At 35.5% G+C, this 22,102-nt stretch overlaps 1 protein-coding gene across 2 annotated transcripts in view; it reads left to right on the top strand.

The window, feature by feature from the left end:
- The window catches only part of LOC107074671 (protein groucho), a 96,506-nt gene that overhangs the window by 18,656 nt on the left and 55,748 nt on the right, over positions 1-22,102 (top strand). For both annotated transcript variants that reach the window (XM_089175287.1, XM_015336329.2), the window contains exons 2-3: positions 10,794-10,891; positions 17,018-17,081. In XM_089175287.1, coding sequence (XP_089031413.1) covers positions 10,794-10,891; positions 17,018-17,081 — 162 coding nt within the window. The remainder of the gene's footprint in view (positions 1-10,793; positions 10,892-17,017; positions 17,082-22,102) is intronic.

Genomic DNA, 22,102 nt, shown 5'->3' with positions numbered 1-22,102 from the left:
CACGTATCACAATAATATGTTACTTACCGTCTACCTCCAAGCGTATTACGATCAGAGCAAACCTTATAATCCCTTTTCGGCCCTTCAAGTATTACCTTTAAATATATCTTAAAAGAAATATCTTATCATACATCATAAATAAGTAAATAGAGTAACAAAAGATTTCAAACCACCTGGGCGCCGTATCAGCGTCTCTCGAGCTCCCACTTAAATTTGCGTTAATCGGGCGCTAATTCGGCGCCGCTCGAGTGCAAACGGTTAATAACAATAATAATAATAATATTTTTTGTACTATATAATTTTTTAAAAATTAAGAATAACATTTTTAGATGATATTTTAAAACTCAGAACACCCTCGGTATATATTTCCTTGGCAAGAGTAAGTTTCGGAAGGAAGGAAAGAAGGAGGAATGAAAAAAAGAAAAAAAGAAAAAGAAGAGGCTAGGAAGAAAATTTAATAGCGATGGCACTCACGCGAACATAAGCGGGAGCGAAGCGGTTTTCTCTCTCTTTCTCTGGGTACTTTATTCCTCGGGCTCTTGACATTTAACTTCCCTCGTAAAACGTGCACGCACGCCATGCTGCCGCTTCTTCTATTCGTTCCTTTCATCGCGCATTTCTCTCCCTCACTCTCACTCTTTTTATTTTTTTTTCTTCCACCCACCTCTTCACCCCTGCCACCCCGCTAGTCCGCAAGATTCGCCCTTTTGTGCGATTAACAAACCTCCACGCGCTCATCGCCGATAGTTATCGCGATCCTCGCATCCTTTCCAGGACATGCGAATCCTGAGAGACATATTTTTTCTTCCCTCTCTCTCTCTCTCTCTTTCTTTTTCACTCACTCCTATGGTATCATCTACATACACACGTATCTACTTACGTTTCCTATGTACTATGAAACTTCTTTCAACCATTATATATATGTACCTATTTTATTAGTCTATTTTCCTGAATAAAACATTCTACCTCTTTAAAAAAAAAAAAAAAAAAAAGAAACGTCATTTAAAAACATAAAATTCAGGTTCTCACTTTCGCGATATAAGTGTCGTGAAAAAAAAAAAAAAAAAGAAGAAATATTCTCTCGTTTAGAGAGAACACTTATTCCTTTTTTCTCTTTCTCTTATTTTCGCGAATTTCTTTTTTTTTTTCTTTCTTCTCTTGCAAAAAGTGAGCTCCACTTATCGAAGAAACCAAGTCGAGAGAGCAGAAATGCTGGTGGCATCGCGTTATTAAGTCGAGTCGAGTGGTCCCGCAGTGAGTGCACGGAACAGCTGGAACAGTCTTTCTCTCTTTCTCTTTCTCTTTCTCTTTCTCTTTCTCTTTCTCTTGTTCTGTGTGCTCAATCGCGCGTGCAAAAGCGCGATGCAAAACACGCGCGTAAACAGAGTTGTGCACTTTCAACCAAGAAAGAGTAAGCGTATATATATATATATATGTGTGTACGTATATGCAAGCATAGTTAGTTGGTACTTTACTTGTGGACGCGTATAAACATATATATATGCTCACGGACATACACCTACGCATCTCGTATGCATCAGTGAACGAAGGGAGGAGGAGAGAAGGAGAGAAAAGGACAAAGGTAGCACTTATCCAGGTATCTAGGTACGCGGTGTGACGTTATTTCACGAGAGAGCACCGATCGTATCACCTTAATTGCTCGCCGGGTTAAACTGCCGCGGCCACCTCTTATCAACGGATCTGCACGAGCGCTTGCCGTGCCCGTACCCGTGCCCATACCCGTACCCGTACTCGTACCCGTACCCGTGCGATCCTCCCCTTTGTATTATCTCTCTCTCTTTCGCTCTCTCTTTCTCTCTCTCTCTCTCATACTACAACCTATGTGTTTATGCATGTGTGCTGCCTGTGTATCCGTTTGAACATTTCACATACACACATGAATATATATATATATATATACGTATATAACTCTTACATGCATGAGAGTAGGAGTTTCGTCGTTCACGCCGAGCCGCCATGAACATGCGATCAGACAAAAAAAAACTGATCTCCGGTGGACGACGGGTACGATCTTCGATGGGAACCTGAAAGGGTACTCTGGTTGGGTTTGGAAAAAAAAAAATGCTAATATCGATCTCCCAAGAGGATGCGGGCTTCGATTCGTCTCTTTTTCTTGTTCTTTTTCTTCATTCCAAAAAGCTTGTCAATGTATGTGTTAGATAGATATCATTGATTTGTATCTACGTGTTATTTTTTTCTTTCTCTATTTTTTTTTTTTTTTTTTTTTTTTACATAAGTTTTGAATACATATGAATTGTTTTATTTTGTTTTTACCTATTGAATATTTCGATTAGACTTTAATGGTCATTTTCATGTTGACTTTGAAATGAATAATTATTGTTAACTATTTTTTGTTGGAAGTTGTTTATCATGAGAAACGTGTTCGATGAGTCTTTACTTTTGTGATAAGTAGATACATTTCAAAATAATTAATATTCACAACACGCGTTACATTATTACATATATGCATGTCTCGCAATACGTGTGGTAGCTGTTCGTTTTCAAGGTTGGAAAAACGATAGGCCAACTAGCTGGGAATTTATGTATTATTCTTACTTATTTACTATGTGCATTTACTAAAGAGTATACTTAATAGTCAAAGAACGAAAATACAAAGCATTGAAAAGTCAATTATATCTGTTAGAAATCGAAAGCATTGTCACGATGACTATCCCACTTTATTCGAACAGACCATGACTCGGATTAATTCGATCTTAAATCACGTCGATCGAAGCCTTCTTTCCGATCGTCTTGAGAGAGTTTATTCGACGAACTAACAAAGCCAATAAGATTGGAAGAGAGAAAGAGGGAGAGGGACTGATTGTGAGTTAGAGTAAGCGACGACCTCATTCAAACACTTCGATCTCACGTTGGTCTTTTAACTCGAAATTGTACAAACAGATGAAGATAAATAGATGAGAAAAGTGTGTGTGAGAGAGAGAGAGAGAAGGGGTTAGATCGGTTAGCTAATAAATCGTAAATCGATATCGAATTTTCTTAACGATCTCCTTGAAATTCCGCTTTTCCTTTCCGTCCTTCGTAGATAAAATCGAAAGGATTATACATCGTGATAAGAAAATACGATTATAAAAGGTTGAATTAATTGTAGCGAAGAAATAAAAAAAAAAAAGAAAAAAAGAAAGAAAAAAGTTGGTGCAAACGTAAATCAATTTAATGGACGATTAGCAATCGTGTGAAGGTCTTGGGTGATAGGTGTGCAAGATTAAAAGGAACGAAACGTTAAAGTACGACCTAGCATCGTCGTCGTTAATGACGACGACTACTACTACGAAGGTTAGGAGGAGGAAAAGGAAGATTGTAGTAGTAGAAAAGGCGAAGCGCGTGCAAGAGCGTGCCGCAATCTCGCATAGCGAAGAATTACGAGCGATAGAATCTCGTTTCTCGTTTTGCGGTAGTTGGTGTATGTGTGTGTGTGTATATATATATATATATATATATTGTGTGTCTATCTCTCTTCTCCGTCTCTTCGGTCGTTCGCATTCGTGCTCGCTCGATCATTACGCCATGCATTATTTATGTCATTCCCCGTGTTCCGGACACAATGTGAGTCCACGAATCAAAATGCATTGCTTATGTAAATGTCGGTCGTGCCCCCAAAGTCTTCGCGGGGTGAATTCGCAGTCTGCTTCGAGGAATAATCATAATGATCAATAAGATACACCACCACTACCACCATCACCATAGTCGTCGTCGTCGACGAGGCGTGCATCGTTTCCTCGTGTTTCTCTCGTCAAGTGGTGGTGGTGGTGGTGGTGGTTAAAGCTAGAAGAAGAAGAAGGAATACCACATCTCGCCTTCGAGCTCATGCAAATCTTTGGCCGCATTGTCTGTTGATATTAGGGGGAACTGTTATCGCCTTGCATAATTTTCCTCTTCGTTCTTGCTCGTGTTTGTCAAGTCTGGGTGGATAGGAGGTAGGGTGTAGGGTAGCGGGTTTATACCCGATCAAAGTTTGCATTTCCTAGTCAATTTCTTTTCTTCTATCTTTCATTTTACTTTACGTTTCGTGGATTATATCGTACAATGTCGTGCTGCTAGATGTTACAGTTGATCATTTACGGAAGAGAATTTTATAATTTTATTACAATAACTTGTTGTGTTGTAAATCAAAAGATATTCAACGTAACTGCGATAAAGTTGAAAGTCTTCCTTCTTTGTTCACTACGATATCGTAAATCTTTTAATTATTTGAGAACGATTCGATTTTTGTTTCTTACTTCATTATTCCTCCCTCCTCTTTTGAAAGTATCTTCAAATTATTTTGCTGTAAGATAAGGAGAACGAGAGACGAGAAATGAAAGCCGGTTTGTAATAATTTCAGTCGAACGTGCCTCGAATGAGAGAATTTAATAATTGGTCATGTACCAAAGGAAGACATCGATCTTTTACGACACGATGATAAAAAACAAAACAAAAAAAGAAAAAAAAAACAAGATATCTTGTTGGAGGAGAGTCGTAGCGGTCATAGGGCGAATGTGCGGTTTATTCCGGTCAATTCCGGTTGTCCAGTGGTTTGGAGTCAGAGCCGTGCGACTCGGTGGTCTTCTTCTTCGTACCACAAAACCACCGATACTCCAAGCTTTTGCGCGAGTTTCTCTTGGAAACAAGTCGTTTGTCATTTGTACAATATTTTCTTTGGTTGTTTCGAATGAAAAGAGGTTACAGATAATTCACATACTCTTTTACATGTAATAACAATATATATATATGTATATAATACACTAGTTGTGTCCTACCATGCATTACTGTGGCTTATGTGAGCCAAAATATGACGTTTCCTATAGATAAAAGTTAGGTTATGTTCAAATGTTTCCCGCGCACTCACCGAAATCTATAGCCAACAGATGGCGCTGAACTTATTTGCATCTTTTTTTTTGTTTTTTAAATTAATTAATTATTTTATAAATAAATTAATGTAATAAAAATATATGCAAAGTTGTGTCAAAATTTTATTTCAATCGTTAGCGGTTAGGAACAAATGAAATCTACATTTTTATATATATATAAATAGACAATAAAAAAGTGAAAGAAAATGCTAAGTAAAATCCTATAGAAAGTTTCGATCTAATTAACTTATCGAAGACTTTATCTTACTTTTAATGGTCGTATCGTCAATTGTCTACCCTATGATGTGGAAGGTATGCATGTATAGAGTGAAGTGCCTTTAAACCAAGCGATAATGTAACATCGATGATCAGGGGCCTTTAGTGGACGACAGGATCGATGAAGCTAACGTAATTAGTCGCGATGATACGCGGCATTTAAGCGTACTTGAGTGGCTGCAAACGCGACTGATTGGTTCTGTTGGTGTCCTGCTGCTTCTGTTACTGCTATCCGAGCATGGTTGTAATGGTAATGATGGTTAGAGTTCAGTGACTCAAAAAGAACACCTTTATGCATCTTACTTCTATGTCAACTCGCTAAATATTATTATGTTTGATTGATTCTTTGGAGAATTGCGTTGTAAGAGTTAGAGTACATTTATGGTACGTTGATGGGATTGCGTACGTGGGTTCTCGTTCGTTAAACTTTAACCCGAAAAATCGCTGAGTTGGCTTCACGAAGTCCGTATATCTACCATTGCCTTTCTTTGCCTCGTTAAAATCGAGATATTACGTAAAAAATATTTGTACAATTATCCCGGTTACGTGTTTCCCACAGATGATCAGCTTTGGCCAGTCAGAGAGACCGTTAAGAAAAAACTCGTGTTTTACCATAGTCGGGATAAAGAATGGAAAAAACAAACTAAATAAAATCTCTCAACATTCTCAAACTAACCAATCGATGCTCTTGCTGTGCTACGCGTTCTCTACTACAATACAACACTAACACACTATGAAAATCTCAACAAAACGGATTATACCTATGAATGCTATAACTTGTCTTCTTCCTCAACACTTCTCAGTTTTTTTTTTTTTTTTTTTAATATTTCACATCAAGGGTTTAAAAGAAAAAGATGTATGTTGCTATAGGAGTATATCTATGGGGGATTAACTATACATGTGTTGCACACCGTAAACGTCGATAATTTATCATCTTCTATTCTATCCTAGACGACACTTTTGTCGACGAAATATCGTATTAACGGGCTAAAATATATAGCGCGAAACATTCATCGATATTTCACACGCTAAAAGAAAAGGGTAAAAGAGAGATAGAGGCAGTGAGAGAAGAGAGAAAGAGAGAGAGAGAAAAAAATAGCATAAAATATCTACTCGTTAGGTCGATCGCGTATCGCTTTATACCTATTAATTCCTCTTTTTAACGTTATCGCGATATACTACCCATTTTCACGGCTGTTTTCGAGCGATGCGATATTCGAGTGCTGACCGTGTTATTGTGATTGCTCTCGAACGTGAAAAAAGGGGGAGTGAGAGAGAGAGAGAGAGAGAGGAAAAGTGCGCGATGGTGGTGTCGGTGATTGGAAGCCCAGAGAGGGAAAAGAGAAAACTGGGAGGATGGGGCTAGCCGATTTAGGGGAGAGGGTTGGTAGGGACTATCGGATAATTAAATCGGCCGCAGGACGTAAAGGACACTGATTGACGTGTGCCGGCTGTGTGTTCCCTCTTTCTCTTTTTATCTGTTTTTTTCTCTCTTTCTCTCTCTCTCTCCCTCTCTCTCTCTCATTTCCACTTTATCGTTCTTTCTCTCTTTCTCTTTCTCTCTTTCTCTCTCTTGCTCGTTCTCATTATTATTCGTCGAAACGACATAATTCGCGCTTCGCTTTTCGACGAAAATCTAACCGCGTTTTCCGGTGTCGGTGCAACGACAAGCATCCAACGGTGCATCCACCCTCTCTCCCTCCCTCCCCCTCCTCCTCCTCCTCTACTACCTATTCCTCCTCTCACCACACCTCTTTCCGAGCCCGCAAACATATCTGCGGGCAGCCGAGCTCGCCGAAAACTTTCACCGTTTTATCGGGACGTTGAACGATGAACATTTGAAAATCGAGCAGAAAAGAGATCCCGACATACATAAACCGTCAAAAGTTTCGAGCACCCTACTCGTTTTTGCATAAATTTCAATCTCTCTCTCTCTCTCTCTTTCTCTCTCTATCGCTCTCTTTTTTTTTTTTATATACAACAACGTGCAAAAGTTTACGGTTAAATAGACTTTTCATGTTTTCTATATACAAATTAACTTAACTGAAATTATCGTTTAATACTTGACATATGTATATATATATATATGTTCTTAAAGATAATATACAGAAAGAATATATCATTTATTCTTTTATATATTTTTATTTAACAAACTTTGCAATTTAAATTTTTTCAGACAAGTTACAATTTTTTTGAGTCGGTAAAAAGAAGGTTTGTGACAGTTTATAAATATTTAAGTAATGTTGTTGTGAAATAGAAACAATGACTCGACACTAATGTTACTCGTTGAACGATATAACGATAGATTAGTTTATTTCGGTTAAAACATAAACAAAAGAAAAACATTGAACGTGCTTAGCGTAGCAGGCTAGAAAAAATTTAAAGTAAAAATTGTTTTGTCAAAGTTTCCATTGGAAAAATGTAATAATAAATATTTTTGGAATATTGTCGTTTAAATCAATAATAATCGAATTCTCTTGTATATCTCTATATACAGAGAGAGAGAGAGAGAGTAAGCTTTAGATTTTATTTAAACAATATAACAACGAATTTCGATCATCATTATAATAAAGAGTTATTCTAGACAGTTCACCCGGTATATCGAAGCTATAGAAGGTGGCGCGAGCGCTCGTCGAAAGCCAATAAATTAATTGGATTGACCGCGAGCGGCTTTGTGCGAACAAATGGGATCAACGATTCTTGCCGATCAGCAGCAGCAGCAGCAGCAGCAGCAGTAGAGAGTCGATGTTGGTTGCTGCTGGTATTGGTGTTGGTATTGGTATTAGTATTATGGTGCTGGTGATGAATGGTAACGGTGACCGGTGGCTCACCAACATAAGCATCAGACGAAGCGATTTTCGCGAATCCGTCAATGCGATCCAAGTTAACGCGATCTTCTAACCGGATGTCGGCTCTAGTCATGCGCTTACACATGTACTTTGTCGTTTAGAAAGAAAAAAAATATATATATATATAACAAGAAGACGAATATAATATGGAGTAGAGATGCCGTAAATGTTCAACGCTTATTTTACATTCATTTTTATTGATCTTTTCTTTTGCATATTAGAAAAACTCTAGATTTTCTTTTATGTACATTACTCACATTGATGTGTATTATTCACGCTAGTTGATCTTCAAATATAATTTAGAAAATATTAAGCTTTTCTTACTCTCTCTCTCTCTCGGACGATTGATTATATTTGTTAAATGTAATCTAAACTTTCGCCCACATATAATACTACAAATGAAAGGAAGAGATACCATAAAACTTGTAAGAAATATAAAGTGTACTCTGCTTAGGCGTTACTTATTATTATTTCTTCGAATTATACATATATATATATATATATATATATATATATATATATATGTGTGTGCTTCTTACGAGTATTCTCTTTCAACGGCTTCTTCTGCTTACTCATAAAACGAACTACACTAGTATAAGTAAGTTACATTGTAAGTGTTGTTGGTTGTGTTGTCCGTTGTGTCAAACTCTCACAGTTAACGTTCCTTCGTGGAACGTGGGAGCGAGCTGATACAATCCAAGGCAATAACCGTGCTTTTTAAAATTGGGCTGACGAAGCGGCTTGCTTGCTTGTTTCCTTCTACGAAGACAAAATGAAGAAAAAAAAAAAAAAAATACAATGTAAAAAGAAATAACGAGAAATTAAATATACCGTTATACTTAAAACTAGATCTTATTAGAGATTCCGAGATATTTCTTAATGTTCGTGTTGCATTTAAAAACAATGCAATTATAACTCACGTTTTTTGTTTTTTTTTTGTTTTTTTTTTTGTTCACATTAAAAGTCATAAAATATTTACATGATTCATCATTAGCAGGGGGTAAAATTATCGTGAAGGTTCTATATCCTCGATGAGAATAATGTTTCTACGAGAGTAGCACTTGATACAACTCAAGGGATGAAGAAAAGGGCAAAAGGAGTGGAATGGGGGTTGGGGTGAAGGGTGGCAAGTTAATGCGAACGTTTGAACTTCTCAGCCTTCGATCTAATATAGTAGCGAGCTCATTAAAGACCGCTTAATGGTCTCGATGCAGCCGGTTGGGTGAGAGTTATGAGGGTGGGAGGAGGGGGTTGCTGACGATGAAGGTGAAGAGAGAGAGAGAGAGAGAGAGAGAAAGCGAGAGAGAACTATTTTAGCTTTTACGAGGCCGACGTGGCATATCCGTTTTGCGAGACACGACGTGCAAAACGATCGATAACACGGTTGTAACGTTATTACCGGCGGGTATACGGAGGTGGGTAGTAGCACCGGTACTACCGGTAATAATGTGGCTTTTACGGTCGTGCGCGCCGCTACAGCTGCCGCCAAAGTCGGTAAGTGCGGCTTTCCATCGAGCTCTCTCTCTCTCTCTCTCTCTCTCTCTCTCTCAGTCTCTCTCTTTCTCTCTCGAATGCACGACGACGGAAACCGAGGTTCGCGGTATGCGCACTCTACCACCTGGAATTTATCGCACTTTCGCGACTCTTCAAGCTTTCCTTCAACGATTCCCACCAACTTCTTCAAATTATTTTCCAATAATTCTTTTCTTTATCCTTATTTCGTGTGTTTGCTCATTTTATTTCATTTTTTGTAAAAAAATAATACCATGATAAAAAGAAAATATTATTTATTCATAACATATTGAATATATGATGCTTTAATATAATAATGTATATTAATAAAATATATAAATTATATATAATATAATGTTTAAATTTATATAAAATAATATTAAATTATTTATATAACATTTATATGAAATTATATATTATAAAAAAAAATTAAAATATTTATAAATACATAATATAATATAAATATAATACACATACACATACATATGTGTATATAAAAATAATATTAATACAATATTTAAAAATAATATTCATACAATATTTAAAAATAATATTCGTACAATATTTAAAAATAATATTTATAGAATATTTAAAAATAATATTCATACAATATTTAAAAATAATATTCGTACAATATTTAAAAATAATATTAATAGAATATTTAAAAATAATATTCATACAATATTCAAAATTAATACTTTATATTTAAAATATATATATATTATATTATATTATATTATATTATATTATATTATATAATATATTATATTAATATATAATAATATAAATATATAATATAAAATAAATATAAGTAAAATATAAAATAAATATAAATGTAATATTGAATAAATATAAATGTAATATTAAATGAATATAAATATAATATAAAATAAATATAATATATATACGAATGTATATTTGAGTTTTATAATTTCTCTCTATTTATATATCTATTAAATATTACAAATTTTTGGTAGTTCTATTTCCAAATATATATATAGATATATACGTCAACGTTTGCATCGTTTCCAAACTTAAAGTTTCAAATGATATTTCGAAGCTTCCTGTGAACTTCAAAGCGAGTGGAAAGATAAATAGATTCATAAAAGAGAAAGAGAGAAAGAGAGAGAGAGAGAGAGAAAACGAATTTCTAGTTTTTTTTTTCTCGTTTGAATATTCTTATTTTTCTATATGACTTTAAGACGGTTTGGAGGGATATGGAATGTATTTTAAAAATATCACTTGTTATATTTCATTTTACTAATTGATCCGTGTGTTTATGTTTCAGGGTCCTCCGCAGCCTGGGCAACCGTTCAAGTTTTCGGTCAGTGAATCTTGCGACCGTATAAAAGAAGAATTTAGTTTTCTACAGGCACAATATCACAGGTAATTCGTTTTTCTCTATCGCGGATTTTCTTTTGTCTGAAAAAGTTCGAATACTATTGTTCGTCGTGAACATTTGTACTGTACGGGATTCCGCGTGGGCGAATATACGCGAAACGAACGAATGAACGAACGAACGAACGAACGGTCAGGCGGGCGTAGGCAGCTAATCGCTGGACCGGAAGCCACAGTCAACGAAATCAAACGGTGAAAAAGGGGAAAGCAGAGAACGGGGGGAAATGTCTCTCAGTTGGTATTAGATGAATAAGAGTAGTATCGTGTTTCAGATTAACAAAAAGTTTATTTTTATTTTTCCTATTTTCATTTTTTACCCATTTGCATCATAAGCGTATATATACGCTCAATTTTCCTGGTCACTATCACCGTAGCGTGTATATATATGTATATATACACGGTTACGTTTGGCATTGAATTAAAATATTTAATTAATAAAATAACACGCACACACTTCCTAACAGTATAAGATCACATAGACAAGCACCAATATTGATAACTGTTACACTGTTTTGATGCAATGATGATTTGTTATTTTGTTTCTTTTTGTTTTCTCTTATCTTCTTTTTTTCTACACCTAAATACATAATAAAATATAGATTATTAATAAAAAATTTTATTCTATAAAATAAACTAGCTGTGCTCCGTCACGCGTTGCTGTAGCTCACAATCAGTTCGATACACACGTCTTTAAGTCAACGAATTACCTTATACCGCCATCTGTTAGAATCTTATCGAACTAACAGAGATAATCATGACTCTTTGTTAATAAACAAATAATTCGCGATTAATAAAATAATATTGCGATTATAAATTGAGATATAAACTATCATATCTTTCAAGTTGGATGAAACTGCACACAGTGTGCAAAATTTTATTAAAATCGGTTCAGTAGTTTAGGAGTCTATTGCGGACAAACAACGTGACACATAATTTATATATATTAAAATATATTTTTAGATATTTATGAATTTTTTTTTTAGGAAATTTTTAAATGTTTTATATTTTTATTTTTATCTATATATTATTTCATAAAAAAATATTTAATTTAAATAAATAATTATATATTAATATTATATTAAAATAATTATATATATATATATATGGTGACATGGGCCTTTTTTTCATATTTCGATATGGTACAAATGGGTTAACAAATTATGAATTTGTAGTTACACACTTAGGGAATTGTTTCAAATCCAACACTCAACCATTCGTTCGTTTGTTCGATTTAATCGTACTAACAAAAATCACATTTGCATTTATAATCATTCTATGTTAATGCATCATTTTTAAAATATTCGGTTATCGTGTAATGTTACAATAAAATGTAGCGTATAAAAGGAGGTTAAGCGAAGTAAGAAAGGTCGTTTAATCGTGGCACGATCTTTTGCACGCTAGTAAGAATAAAAATGAAGTTAGTTTGATGAATCGAACGAAAAGAAATTTTTCTTTCTCTCTCTCTCTCTCTCTCTCTCTCTCTCTCTCTTAACTCTAATACGATGTGTTGATTTTATTTTCGCGTACAAACGCGTTTGCGCGATTTCTATCTTTCGTCCTCTTCTTATGTATAGAGAATAATTTATATGTGGCATTGGTTTGACGTGTTAATTCGCAAAGTCACGTATCGTAAGAGTTTTGTACGACGGGAAACTTAAATTACTGCTTTCGTGTCGACGATACATCGACGGAAAGGTGTGCCATCTAAGTAAGGGAGGAAAGAAGGGATCCGACGGAAGGAGACCCTCCCTCCCCCCTTATCCCACAAGTCGCTTCGCAAAGTGCATACATGCATATAAATATGTGCCAGAACGTGTACGTGAGTCGCGTGCGACATTTTCTGCTCACTCATTGTTTCAAAGAGACCTATCGCTTACCTAAGTAAGTAGTACTTATTTACGTACTCGATCGGTGAACCCTCGATATCGAATTTACCTGCACGACTATGAAACGAATCTTTTATTTATTTATTTATTTATTTTTTTTTTTTTCATTTCATTTGTGGTAACCTACTATTTTTATCTCTCTCTCTCTCTCTCTCTTGTTAAAAAATACAATTATTTATTTTTTTTCTGCACCAGTATGCACAGTTGTATTTTTGTTTATCAAAGAAGAATGAAATAAGATAGAAATAGATAGATATAACAAGTAAATTATTATACGTGTTATCCGGTTTAAAAAAATCTTTTATATATATATATATATATATATATATATATATATATATATATATATATATATATATATATATATATAATTTTATTTTAAATATATTTTTTTTTATATATAATTATATATTTTTATTATAATTATTATTTATATAATACAATATTAAATAATATAGTATTAAAAAATTATATATATTTAATTATATATAATATATTTTATATATATATATATAATAATAATAATAATAATAATAATAATAATAATAATAATAATAATAATAATAATAATAATAATAATACCGTGTTAATTTCTCTCTTAGTTTGGTGCTTTCGTTGTAAGCTTAATGATGCTATAATAAGTATCCCCCCCTCCTCCTCACCTTTCCTTGCATTAATCCCTTAAGTCGAGATTTTCTGCTATTTTTTCTCTCTCGACTAGCCAAAAATTATTTTCGAATATAAAGGAAGAAGAAAATTTATTAAAGAGAATGATGGGAATAAAAAAAAAGAAAAAAAAAACTGGTAGAGCTAAATGAAAGTAAAGTATTTGTAAGAAAAGCTATGATAAAAGGAGAAAAAAATAAATCGTCTTATCGAGGGTAAAAAATAAAAAAAAAAAATAAAAAAAAAATAAAAAGGAAAATAAAATAAAATAGAAAATAATCGTGAACGCTGACTCGATTTTATTCGTTAAAATAAACCGGGTGGGGGGGGGGGAGAAATGAAAGGATAGAATATATATACCTAACGAAGATGGTTCGTATTTGCGAAAATAATTAATAATTCCCGATTGGTTATCGATCTTATGGGAGGGTATGAGAAGGGGGTTGGGTTAGATATTCAGTGGTGCTTTTATCGTTCGATTCGATTTCTTCTATTTGCGAACGCTTCTTCTTCTTCTTCTTCTTCTTCTTCTTCCTCCCCTACCGATTGAAAATTTATGAAGCTTAGTTGCGCGCGTGCTCCGGTTCTGCGTTATTTCGCAAAATCGAGTTGCGGGATTTCCGTTCCGCTTTCGTCGATCGTTTCGCCTTTAATGGATCGTGACTCGTCGAGAATGCTCGTTCGACGTGGTAATATAACTCTATCGTTTTATTACGTCTGCTGCTTGGACGTTTAACGAATCGAATAAAATTGAGTAATAAGTTAAGATTGAAAAAAAAAGCTTTACATTTAAAATCGTTTAAATGATTTTACCGATAACTAAACGATATTTCAAATGATAGACACAAGATCATCGTTTCAGGCTTCTAAAATTGTGCCGAGAGTGTCAAATGGAATGAAAATTATGCTAACAAAAAGAAAAAAGAAGAAGAAGAAGAAAAAGAAGAAGAAAAAGAAAAATCGTTATGAGAGAAACACGAAAGGTTAACATTTAAATGTAGCTACCACCACCATCACTACCATCCACGGGTTCGTAAAGTGGAATTTTAACAATTCCGTACGAACTTCTCTTATCTCCTTTACTCTGTAAACGCACACATGTTTTAATTTAACGTCGCGCCGACGTGCTCGGGTTGAGGAAAAGCAGCAAAAAAAAGAAAAAAATTAAATAAAAAACAAGAAAAAAAAAAGAGCAAGAGAGAAGAACACACACATATACACAGCGTGGTCGAGCTGGATATTAATGCTTTTCAACCCTTTTTTTTTTTTTATTCCATTTCAACGTTACCTTAAATTGGAACGCGAGAAACTGACCGGTGAAAAAGTAAAGAGACTTTGTGATTTAGCTTGCTGAATCAGAAATTTGAACGCTACGACGACATCGTGAAACATTCTTTTCACGAGTACTATTACCACTAGTACGTACCTAACTCTAATAATTTTCTTTAATTTCAATATTTTCCTATACGTTTACCCGCGTGTATATGCATTTACACTTGGCCGAGTGTACAAATTTACAAAATTTTCCTAGAACGCGCTTAATAAATTTTTTATATACCAATGTAAATTTCTGCCTTTTCAAGCACGCGAATAAATCCGTAAAATAACGTATTTAATTCAGTTTCCGTTTCGAAATATTTCCCCCTCCCCCTATGCAGTCGCTTATATATATATATACACGTTGTTGCAAATCATCTAGCGTATCGTTCGATAGATACAAATAAAACTAAAAAATACAAAATAATAAACACAAATCGACGAAATGTATGTATTGTGGGTTTTTAGAGAAGATTCAGATAAAAAGAGGTGAAAATAGCGAGGGAAATTATCGCAGTAACGTGAACTACGCTACGTTGTAAAATAGGAGTGGAATGGGGGTGATAGTCGGGGAGGGGTGAGGACACAGTGAGAGACATGTAGCTAACAAACGTTTGGAACGCGCGAGAATATACGCGTGGGCACGTTTCTCTTGGAGCGTGCAAAAAAATGCGAGTCCTTGCATATGGTGCACGCATCACCATACTCGGGACCATTGTTACGCGAAATGCATAGGCAGCTACTGTAGAGAGAATCACGGAGGGGTGAGGGAGGGGAAGTGCAACATCGAGGTTGGTACTTTGGGATTCTCCGTGTTTTGTTACCGTAATGTCGAACGTTACCTCTATATCGTTGTTTTTGTTATTAAATTTTGCATGTATCCTTCAACGAGGTCGTCTTAGTTCATGAACACGTGAGAGATTGTTAGATGTTCAGTTGATCGTAAGGAACGTACGAAACTGCACGGAATAAAACTTTTCTGGTAAATTGGAATTTTTTTTTTTTAATTTTTTGATCATTATTACGAATAATAACAGTTTGTTGTTGTTCTCATCACATGTAATTTACGAGATTGATGATACGGTAGTAGTAGTACATTGTTATTTTTTCTAACGAGAGTTAAACTATAGAAATACAATATTCGTGATAACTTTGATAAAAAAAATATTGTCAACATCTTCCATCTAGTATCGAACAATTACTCGTCATTAATTGCTTTAACGAGGAAGGGTCTCTCTTTGGATGTGTTTTCACGAGCGATTCGAACGATCGGTTGGGCGTCCAATTTTCCCCGCTGGTACACTCGATTACGATTCGAGTCAGCGTGCCCCGTCGTTGCTCGTGCATGGATAGCAGAGAGAAAGAGAAAGAGAGAAAGGGTGAGGAAGAAGGGGTTAGGGATAGAGAGAGAGAGAGAGAGAAGCAGAGTTAGAGGGTTACGAGACTGCCGTGTAACGAATTATTATCGATGTTTGTTGCGGCCGCGCTAATTGCGTATTTTTAACGGCTTGCCTGCGAAGCGGTATTCATCATCTCCCATCCCCGCTCAACCTCTCGCACCCCCTTTCCTTCACCCTCTTACCGAAGCCACGCGATTGGTCGACCCAAGCGTCGATCGAGAAAGAAAACTGGCGCGAGGGTGAAACTAATAGCCATGCCAGAGCAGTCATTGATGATTGATCCTGATTTTGTATTTTTCTCTCTTTGCAATTGGTAACACACACACACACACACAAAAAGGGGTAATCGATTTTTCCTAGTCAAATCGAAGAATTGTTACTATAACTATTTTGTTCGGGTAGATAGAAATTATGAATTGTTTATTGGAAATATTTGTGGCGACCTTTTTTATTCTTTCCACGAATTAAATTTTTTTTTTTTTTTTAAACACATTTCCGTAGCTTTCTCTAGAATTTGTATACCGTTCACGAGTTTTGTGTTTTACCTCGCAACAATTTTCATTTATCACTGTAAAAAAGCTCTATTGCCGATACTTAATAATTGATTTTTACAAATCCGATCGGTATCGATCGCAAAGAAAAAAAGCAAAGTCACGAATGAAAAACAATGTGTAAAGCAAATGTATAATCGGATTATCGAATTATTCCCTTTTTCCGTCAAATAATGTTTACGAGTGTAACTCGACGTATTCCTATATCTACTTTTTTTCTTTTGTTATTTTATAACATAAATAAACGACTTTTGATATTTATCTCGCATTTATACAATTATTTGTGTTGTTTAGTATTAAATTGGACCTGGAGAAGCTCGCACAGGAGAAGACGGAAATGCAGCGTCATTACGTTATGGTGAGTACATTTACTTTTCTTTCTTTGTTTCTTTCTTTTTTTTTTTTTCATTTCATTTGATATCATTTGATTTGATCATTAATGTGATTTATTTTCCATTTATCAATGCTTCTTTGTCCAAGCATTATCGTGTAATTCTTCTTGGACTATCTCGTCGAATGTTCATATGGAATTTGTTCCCTCGAATTAATCGGATATGCTATGTACAATATACCTACGTGCCTCTCGTGCAACGATCGAAATACCGTTAATTTATTTGGCTGCGCGTGTCTATTAATGAAATTGCTATATTAAATGGCATCGGTGATTCTCAGTGGTCGATAAATTATAATTTGCAGGGAAGCTTAATAATTCAGCGAAACGGTATCTACGGAATTTGAAATACGTAGAAGCCAATGCACACATCATTTTCATAGATATCTATCGTTAAAACACGTTAACGATCAACGTGGATTATGTTTGTTGAATTTTTTTTTTTTTTTTTTTTTTTTTTTTAATGAGAAAAAGAAAGCTCGGAAAGTCAATTGAAATGGCTTTGGAAACGAACTTGGTTATTTTTTTTTTTTTTTTTTATAATATTGTAATAACGTAATTGGCTACTTTGTTGTAACAAAAGCTTTGATGGCAAACAATTGTTTGGGTTGCTATATTAGCGGTACGAGAGTAGGGAAACACTTTTCGAATACGCGCGGTCTCAGAAAATTACGTTAAAACGAAAGCCGAGTTTCGTTGCCTTTGTACTCTGTACGAGTTTCCATTTGGCGGTTGTCGAAGGGATGGTAAATAAACGGAAAACAAAAATGAGCATTGTATTAGCTAATGAAAATAACTGTAGTAGTAGAATGCTTTTCCAAAACGAGTATAGAGAGGGGAGAAAAATACTCATGGGTTCGACTACTTTTCTGTTCGCGCGAGAAATTCCAAGATAGCCCTGTTAGGGTTGGTTGGTTGGTTGGTTAGGTTCATACTCTTGTATCAAGTAGTCGAGGTGCAATTCTCTATAAGTATTTCTCGAAAGCTTTAGCAATTTTCACGGACACGCGCTTTCTACGGTTGAAAGCGCAAACGAGATTCGTAGGCACTTGAGAATATACTCTGTAACGTCATGTATACGTATCTACTTACTATTTCTCTCTCTCTCTCTCTCTCTCTCTCTCTCTTTTCTACTAACTCAACATACTCATGTTTGCAGTTACTTTTTGCGACCTCGTAGAGCTGTACTTTCGCCCGTAGATCTCTTCGTTATTACCTTACGTCACGTTGGTCATACGTGAGTCTTTATTAGCTGCAAATCCGTGTAGGTTTTCTCATTCCTACTAGGTTGAAGGTCAGTCACTTACCGTGTTAACGTATGCAACTACGTTTATCGATCGCGATAGATCGTAGTAGTCGTTCTCATTCACTGCTACCAATGTATGTAGAAAGAAAGAGATAGATAGATAGATAGTTAGATAGATAGATAGATAGATAGAGAGAGAGAGAAAGAGAGAGAGAGAGAACTTTGTACAATAATTTATGGGGTACGGTCGTTCACTGCGTGACTCTAACGTTCGATGCAAATCGCGCGATATAAAATGCAGTACGTTCGCTCAGCCGTGGACGTGGCACTTCCGGCGATTCAACGTTAAGCGAAAGATTAATCGATCGATCTCGATTGCGAACGAAGCGAGCCATTTTCTCACGTCGATTTAGCGATCTCTCGCGTTCGGTCACGATTAACGCACTTGAGTTCGAATTTACGCGAGAGTCATCCTTTCTATCTATATAGTATATATATATAGTATATAGGTATATATCTACATTTCTCGTTATTATAGCCACGATAGGCATCCCTCGATCGGTTCGATACTAAACGAGTCCATTCGTTATTAGAGAGCCTCTGCTGGCATGTTCACTTCTCGCGCTCCACCGATGATCGATCATCCTCGAAGGTAACAAAAATGTATTTTATCGGATCGTTTCGCAAGCCGGACACGCAGCAACAGGTTTATATATATATATATATATATAGAAATAGAGAGGGAGAGTGAGAGAAATAGATAGACAGAGAAGAGGTATTTAGGTAGGTACTGCATAGCTACACCTGTTCGTGGTACCAACCAACCAACCAACCAACCAACCGATCTAGTCACCGTTCTAGACTCTATCTCCAATCGATATCGAGCTTGCCACCAAACTATTTACTCTTTCAGATTTCCTTCGTTGATAGCTCGTCGTTTATATCGTTATCTGCAATCGGTTCGAGAGTTTATATTTCGATTTATATAATCGATGTGCATCTTTCTTAGATAATATATCGTCGGATCTTTTCTTTATTTTTCTTTACAATACCGATTTCACTCGACATCCTTGTTAAATGTCATTCTAATCGATGCAATCTTACACACACACACACACACATATTACGTCATTTAGTTTCTTCGTTTACAATTTTGTAAGCAAGTTTGCAAATCGCGACCTTTAGCTACTGCTTGAAAGAAATAGATAGAATAAAAAACGTGAGATGAAATAATGGAAAAAGGTGCAGTGAGAAAAAGACGGGTGCATCCAGACAGACAGACAGACAGACATACAGACAGACACAGACGGTTGTCGTTCGTGACACGTTTATCGAATTCGATCTTATGTTTGCAAGGAATAAATCCGTTCATTCTAAAGGTTCTTTGGGCTGGCATCGAAAGAGAGAGAGAGAGAGAGAGGTCGGTATAAGGGCAAACGAAGATTTCGACGTTAGAAATGAAGAGGAAGAAGATGGTTCTCTTACGACGCCGTTATACGAGACGCAAGTCTCGTAGTTAGAAGAGGGCCATTACGCTTTTACGATTCTTTCATGTAATCGTCGAGCTCGTGAACTTTTACGAGTTAGAACGAAGATCGTTTTGACGATCGTCAACCAACCAACCAACCAACCGTCGTTCCCTTTCAGTTTACATCGATCGATTCTACCACTATCCAAGCAAGATACTTCTACATTTATCTATATATATATGTAGATACATGATACGTACAAATCATTTCAAATTCTATCATAGAATGACGCGTAAATTATACGACGACTAAAAGACAGTTAAATGGAATAATAAACGTATCTTCTCATCTTCTACGTTGAACGTTTTTGGTATCAATCAAATAGTAACGAAAATAAAAGAAAAAAAAATAAAAAAAAAAAAAAAAAAAGATAGGAAAAGCAGTCTAGAAACGTCTAACGTGAAATCGATTCGTTTCAAAACGGGATCGTTACAAAGTTCGTAATTGATGTCGGGTGTTGATTTAATAATCGGGTTCGGAACGACTCGGTGGTAGAAAACGAGTTATTACGCTGGAAAGATGGACGAAAACGAGTGAAAGAGAGAGAGAGAGAGAGAGAGAGAGAGAAATAGAGAATCCATTAAGAATTCCATTCAAGCGATTCTCCATCCAACGAAGCTTCTACTTTACTTCGAGCTATTAGCGTTCCGATCGATTTATATCATACATATTGAATCCGGGAGTTATCGATGAAAAGTAGTCGGGAAATATATTCACGTGCATATAAAAAAAAAAGCTTGGGAGGGAGTGAGGGAGGGAGGGAGGGAGGGAAGGGGGGGGAGCGGAGCAGAAAAAGGTTACACAAATTTCTTCACCTTTTTCTTTTTTATCATCATCGTTCATTATTTTTCTTTATAAATACTAGAACCGTGTCTCTCTCTCTCTCTCTCTCTCTCTCTCTCTCTCTTTCTCTCTTTTTTTATTCTAAATATAATCAATGTAATTTTAGAAAGATTAAGATGGCAATCGTGACAGACTTTATTTATCGATTTGAAAGATATGTATAATAGTTTTAATAAAGATGTGTCTTACATACAGCAACGTATAACATGAGAGAGAGAGAGAGAGAGAGAGAGAGAAAGTTGATGTTTGAAACGTGACAAAGAACATTGAGGAGACTTAAGAGGGGGGGGGGAGGGCTACTAGTATAGATAGTAAACATACGTGTAATATATTATACAATGTAGGAATATAATATCGTTAAACTTTAGCATCTCGTTTACGCTTCGTTGAATTTACAGGACCGCTTCATTACGTGAACGTATATTTCTCTTGGAACTAACAACGTTCCCCACGCATGTTAGGTAAACATTATCATCTCATCAAGGTGTCAACTAGGGTTCAATTTAATTTCACTTTTTATCGATCATTCTTTTTTTTGCTTTTTTTTTTTTTTTGCATATACGCGTAGGTTGTGGTAGTGAAACCATGCGTGAAGGTAGAAAAATAATTCAATACTTTCAAACTAAAATTCACCCTTCCTTGACCATTGTAGTAGTGTAAGTTCTTTTAGGTCAGCAACTAGAGTGTGGTTTCTTTTAAGGGCATGTTATTCGTACACGGTATTCGAATCGTCGAAGGTCGATCGTTGTAACAGATAAGGGTCCATCGAAAGAGAACGCGTAAAAGGGATTCTCCATTAGATTGTTCTTGCTTTCTTTCTCTTTCCTTTTATACTCAGTCTCTTTTTCTCGCTCTCTCTTTCTCTCAACTCGAGATATCGATCGCGATCGATATCGTCCATTTATTCGAGAACGTACAGCCATTGGTTGAATCGTTTTCATCGTTCGTAGGATCTCGCTTTCGGGTAACATCAAAGAAACACAGAGAGAGAGAGAGAGAGAGAGAGAGAGAGGGAGAGAGAGAGAGAAAGTTCTCTTAGGGCAAACAATAACCATCTTTTTCTATCTCTTCTTTCTACCCTCACGTTCATTCTACCTCATTCTCGTTGGATAATTTTTTTATTTTTTATTTTTTTTTTTTTGCTCTTATAATTTGGCTTTGACGTGGAAAAGAGGGAAAGCACGAAACGCGAGTCGTGGAAATCTAATAACGATAAGCGCAAAGTTGACCCTTTATTACTGCTAAAGGACGGCACCACCAACCACCCCACAACTATTTCTCGCGTTTATGAAAGAATTGGAATTAACGTTGAGCTTTTTTCTGTTTTTTTTTCTTTCTTTCTTCTTTTCTTATTGTTATTATTTTTATTA

Source organism: Polistes dominula, unplaced genomic scaffold, assembly GCF_049000335.1.
Source record: "Polistes dominula isolate Pdom_NZ unplaced genomic scaffold, Pdom_raw_medaka contig_82, whole genome shotgun sequence".
Lineage (NCBI taxonomy): Eukaryota > Metazoa > Arthropoda > Insecta > Hymenoptera > Vespidae > Polistes > Polistes dominula.
Note: the sequence above shows the minus strand (reverse complement) of the source record. Positions and strands in the feature narration are given on the sequence as shown.